This window comes from Chinchilla lanigera, unplaced genomic scaffold, assembly GCF_000276665.1.
Source record: "Chinchilla lanigera isolate Chin_1 unplaced genomic scaffold, ChiLan1.0 scaffold00045, whole genome shotgun sequence".
Classification (NCBI taxonomy): domain Eukaryota; kingdom Metazoa; phylum Chordata; class Mammalia; order Rodentia; family Chinchillidae; genus Chinchilla; species Chinchilla lanigera.
In genome coordinates this window covers 16,360,627-16,366,673 of record NW_004955446.1, presented here as the reverse complement: position 1 = coordinate 16,366,673, position 6,047 = coordinate 16,360,627, and the positions used below count along the sequence as shown (strand labels likewise).

The window sequence follows — 6,047 nt, the reverse complement described above, 5'->3', positions numbered from 1 at the left end:
ATAATAAACATACATCCATTTACAAAATAGCATAGGAACAATACAAACATTACAGAGTTATGGACAGATTAGTAGGAAAATATCAAGGGCTGCTGTAATACATGGTGGTATCTTCAAAGTGGTTTCTCAGGAAGACAGAGATATGCAAGAGAGATCTAACAAGCAGTTACAGCCTAAGGGTGGTGAAAATAGTGTATTACCTCCTTAGCAGTGACTCCTTTCACTGAGGTGTGATGGCTGGAAGGAAGGCCAGGATTGAAAATAAGGACCGAGAGACTTGCACCTGTCTAGCAACAGGCTGTTTTCTTTTTCCTGTATAGTCATGACTACCCAGGGCTCCTCCATGGAGATGACAGTCTGGCCAGAGGGAGAAGGCAGAGTATGCCCTGGGCACCCTCATTCCTGTTGGACTAACTGGTAGGATGGGTCTGAGCTCTGGGGCCTCCGCTTCAGAGGGCAGACCAATCTCCAGTGGTCTCTTTGCATTCAGGGCATGGCTCAGGGGGCTTCTTAGGACAGTCCCTCTTGAGGTGGCCTGGCTTTTAACAGTGGTAGCAGATGAATGTAGTCGTTGAGTTCTTCATGGGGCCCTCAGAATCAGACTTAGGGTCTGTTTCTCTTAGTTGTGCAGCAAAAGCAGCTGCTTTTTCTCTATCTCTTTGTTTTCTCTCCTTGGCCTCCTCCTCTTCACAGCTATAGAATGCCGAGGAGGCAATTCTTACTAACATCTCAAGTGAGCCATCTGGGGCGAAAGCCATTTTTGTAGCTTTTTCTCTCCGGCCTCCCAGCGCATTGGGACCCCATAACCACTTGGTATCCTCTCCCTAAACTTCAGTTTTATATACTTTATATTTGGAGCTGACATGAAATATTTTGTTTATATAAAATTTGTTCAAACAGTAAAAGCGTTTGAAAAGCACTCCCCAACACCAAACGTTTCCATCTCCCTAGTTGAGTTGTAGCATTTCTAATTTCAGTAAGCAGTAGTAATTTAAATTCATTGAACATACAAATTTTCTAAAATACAGTTAGTTCTAAAATATTCTTCAGGGCTTAAAAATGTTTTTTGAAACATGTTTTTATTGCTCACATTAAAATTTTTTGATTCAAATAAAATTAAGAATGTATTCACCTTAGCTGAAAATTAATCATATTCTAGGGACACAGGTAAAAGTTCCCTGTGCTTTTAAATGGTGCAAGATGAGTATTTTATAGTAAATACATTTGTGTTGGCAGTGGAGGGAGTTGCCACGGTTTTTCAGTGTAAACTAGAGGAATTAATTGTTTCAAGGCAGTATAATAATATATTAAGAAGAAGTACCATTTTACAAATTGAAATGCCTTGATTTATTACAAACTAGAAAGTGAATTAATAATGATTTGTGCTTTGCTATATTAGGCCTGTGTACCTTGTGTGGAGTATGTGTAATAACATTCATCATCACACTTACCTCGTACTGGCTATTACATGACTGTGCTGTATTTGAATTGACTGCTAGTGTTTTCTATGGAAATAACCTAGTCAGAGCAGAAGTGCGCAAGGTTGGAGTAGTTTGTCTGGGTAGGAGAAGACTGATGCACAATAGAACTACTTATGTTTCATTAGGGAAGAGAGATTCAATGTCTCGTTCTTGGTTAGGATGCTCCTGTGAACAGAGATTCCCAGTATGGATCACTTAATGTATTGGAGAATTTTCTTTGAGTGCGCCATCTTGTGTTGATATTTTGAACTCTTAAATGAAATGTGAATGTCACATAGTTTCTCCTATATGAGAAAATAAAATACAAGTAATTTTAAAAAATGAGAGATGATAGGAAACAAAATATAGACTTTTAGAAGATGGAAGTGTAAAGAGATCAAAAATGGTCACAATATGTTACATTACCCAATGTGATGGTAACAGCCTTATAAATATATGCATAATAATTATAATAAATTAATAATACTAATAACAGTAAAATCTTGGATGTAGAGAATATGGATAAACAAGATTACTATTACAAAACAAACATAATACACAAATATTTTTCCTTTTATTTTTTGGATACAAGGTCTTGCTATGTAGTCCAGACTGGCCTTGAAATTACTATGTAGCCTAGGCTGGCCTTGAGCTCACAACAGTCCTCCTGCCTCAACCTCCTAAAGTCCACCACGCCCAGCTCAAATTTGAATTAGTTTACATTATACATCTGGAATGTCCCTGAACTTTTGAAAGAAGGAACAATATATGTAGAATTGTTATTTTAAAAGTTCATTAGTATTTATTTAGTATGGTGTTAGCATAGTAAATAAGTTAATGGCAACACTGTTTTGTAGTTGCTACATTAAGAAGAAGGGAAGAGAAAATTATGCAATGTATATTGTAGTTTTATTTTTTCAGTGTGGTAGCAAAGTGCTTTGTTTTTCCAAAAGGAAATTTTCTAGTTTGCCAGATGACTGCTTGATTTCTTTCTCCCAACTGTTGTAGCACCAGAATATTAAAAAAGAAAATCAGACTTCTGCATTCAAATATGGAAAAAAGGGTGATTTCAACCTAAAATTTATGCAATGTATATTGCAAAAAAGAGCTGATGAAGTAATAATGTCATAATTTCATCATAAGAACACAGGTTTATGCATGAAGCCTTTGGATTGACCCCTAGTATCACATGCAAAAAAGCAGTTTTGTTACTTAAAATAATGGATGAAATTATTATGAATAATTTGAGATAAAGTGAGGCTGGCCCATGAATACCTGGGGTTGGTGGTGATATTGTTCTCATAGATATATATAAGAATAACTGTTTATCATAGTTTTCTCTGTTTTTGTATTTTAAAAATATTTGGATTAATCTTCAAATGTAGTGTACTGTTTTATTTCTGTTTAAAACAATTTGGTACCAAGAAGGTAGTTTCTGTTGTTGCATTTCCTGGTGAATATGTGTCTGTTCATATGTGTATATACATATGTAACATACCTATATACTTACAGTTCTATATTTAGAGGACTACAAAGTAAGTATAGTTGATTGTCCAGGAGTCAAATAAAACTAATCAGGCCAGATGTGGCGACACACGCCTGTAATCCCACCACTCAGGAGGCGGGGGCAGGAGGATTGTTGCGAGTTCAAGACCAGCCTGGGCAAAAAGTGAGCTGAAGGCCAAGTCTGAATTTTATAGTGAAACTCTTTCTGAAAAAGATTTTAAAAAACAAACTAACCATTACCCAGGCTACTCAGTAAGCCTTAGCATATTATTTAGCTTTCTACTTGATGGAGAGATTTTAGTCATGAAAAAGTGACCCATTGTTAAAATACAAAAACAAGAGCATTACTCAAAACAAAGTGCCTTTCACAACTCTGCTGTATCTGTCCATCTTTATGAATTTCAAGGGTTTCTCCCTGCCGCTTGGCTGTATACAGTTTGCACAAGTTCACACCAGTGTTTGACAGTGCTGTAAGTTTGCAGTAAGTGGTTGTTACTGTTACTTCAGATCATACAAAGTTCTATGCTCCAGAAAATGAACAAAAGATATTATCTTATATCCATAGGGATCAAGGTTGCATAGCTGCCCCCCACACACACACACAAGAAAATTCATGGAAGAAGTAAAATAGTGGAAGTCAAACAATCTCAGGTCTGTGCATCCAAGAGTATATATAGCAAGCAGTGTGTATGGCTTGTGTCTGGATGGGGAGTTTTCTCTAGTGATTTCCCCTCAGTTCTAACATTTCTGAAAAGGAATCAGATTGCACTTTCAAAGCTGATAAGGAAATATATCAATGTCTTCCTCTTCTCCTAAGATTCTACTTAGGGGAGAGTCAACTAGAAATCTTTGTGATTGGCCAGGCTTTTTTTCAGTAAAGTCACACATACGGGCCTGTTCTGAACATAAAAGATGGTCAGGATGGAGCCATACTTCCCCACCGGCTGAGTAACAGACCAAGCCGTCCTCCAAAAGCGGTGCTCGTTGGAGCAGTGGCGCTAACAAATGCCTTTCGGGTGCTGCGCAGAGGCACCATGGGTTGCACTGTGTTAGGCTTCATCAGCTGCCTAATGCAATGTAACTGGGAAGATAAGATAAATCAGACGGATGACACTATATTAGATTTAAAAGATGAAAGCTCTTCCAAAGTAATTGCAGAGTGTGTATTTCAGTGCTGTCGACTTAAGGAGGTTATTGAAGTCAAAAATCTTTGCAACAAAACTGATCTTTCAAGAGGTGGGTAGCAAGTGGCAGAGTCATGCTTATTTCATCCAAATAAATTTCTTAGGAAAACATTAGAATTCTCCATATATGTTTGTTTCATATAGCTTTTGTGTTTCACATCATTTTTATTATGTCACCAGCTTTAGTTCTTGTATTTTTAAAAGTGCTTTCATGTGCCACTGTATAATAAACAGTAGAGATACATTTTCCTATTTGAGAATATCTTCATGTGGTGCTAGATTGTGCTGAGTATAATGCAACCTTCCTTGTCGTATTCGTGACTCGGTATTAGTAAGTTCTTTCCTTATTGTTACCTGAATTTATGAATTTACTTTTAGTTTTAAAAATGATACATTTTGCTTCCCCTTCTAAAACGTTGAGCTTTTGGTTTATTATATGGGAAGTTATGCATCTAATCTAGGACTTGAGAAAGGAAACATATGCTGTAATCGATTCCCATTTCTTTTGTAGCCTACCGTGTGTGAACGAGAGCTGTGTGTGTTTGCCTTCCAAACACTGGGAGTAATGAACGAGGCTGCTGATGAGATAGCCACTGGAGCTCAGGTACTGCTAGCCCTGGATGCTGATCACTGCTTATTTCGGTTTGAAAACTGTGCTCCAGTCCAATAGTTACCTTCACTCTACTATTCTTTAGGGGAAAATTTTTGATCTTTTCTTATCAAAGACGAGCTGGCATTTAATATTTTTTAGGTAGATATAAACTAAATGTTCTCTCTTCATCTAATGTGTGTTTTGTCATCTTGCAGTTGCCCAGGGGAAGAAATGTAACCAAGTTCCTTCAATTTTAAAGATAATTGTAATTCTTTCTTATAGGGTGAAGTTAAGATATTGAGACACTTGTGCATGTGTTGTGTAAGGTGTATTTGTCAAGTTATGCTGCCATAAAATGGGAGTCAATTTACTTTTAAAATTTAGGTGAAAAGATAATGGGCAAAACATAACAATAAAAAGAGAACATTCAGTTTTGCAGTAGCAGTATTTATAAGATAGGAGGAAAGATATAAAACGTAATACGGAATCAACTTAGATGTAGAGGAGTATGCCATGTTTCTTGAAAGGAAAAAATAAATTTAAAAGGAACTAAAATTTATTAAATACAATTCCAAAAGAAAATTCTTTTTTGGTTTGTGGTCATGTAGGCAACTTGATTGAATTACTAAATTACATAAAAATTAGAGCTGCCTTTAAAAATTAATAAATGTTAATTAAGAAATACTAGATAAACCATATGCAAAAGTATATTATACAATGCTATAAGAATTTTTTTATTTTTTTAAGAATTGTTTTATAAGTGAGATAGAAACAGAGAATCTGCAATATGGGAGATGTCCACAAAAACAAATTCCAAATAGCGTAAGGAATGGCAGTATATGTATTAGAAGTGAGTAGAACTGAGCATGCCCAACCCACAGCAGTGCTTTACGTTAGTGCATTTGTGTAGTTAGGGGGAAATACCAAATTTCATGTAGCTTTTGCTTTCTACTTGAAATGACAGTGACTGTTAGGAGCAAAGTATGAAACACAACTTTTACCACAATTATATAAAATCACAGTTATATAAAAGCTCAGAAATTGAGAGGAAACGGTGATCGCTCTTGCAGACTGACAGAGGAAATAATGCAAATTCAAAAAAATGGACACCTAGTGAGGGCACTGAGAAAACAAAGGTAAAAGAAATTGCCAGTCTCTAGTTTATAAAATTCACCTAGGTGGGTAGGAAAAATGACTATCCGCTGGAAAGTGGTCGCCCTTTCAACAAGTACAGAAGTCCTTCTATGTCACGGGCCTCCTGTTAGGTGTTGCGTAATGGTGACTATGCACAGTCTCAACCTCGTG

General features: G+C 36.5%; 1 protein-coding gene across 1 annotated transcript in view; it reads left to right on the top strand.

Moving 5' to 3' along the window:
- The window catches only part of Parp8 (poly (ADP-ribose) polymerase family, member 8), a gene marked incomplete at its 5' end in the record, with an annotated part of 184,106 nt that overhangs the window by 150,046 nt on the left and 28,013 nt on the right, over window positions 1–6,047 (top strand). The window contains 1 exon segment of the mRNA XM_013518449.1: window positions 4,662–4,754. Within this exon segment, the coding sequence (XP_013373903.1) occupies window positions 4,662–4,754 (93 nt within the window).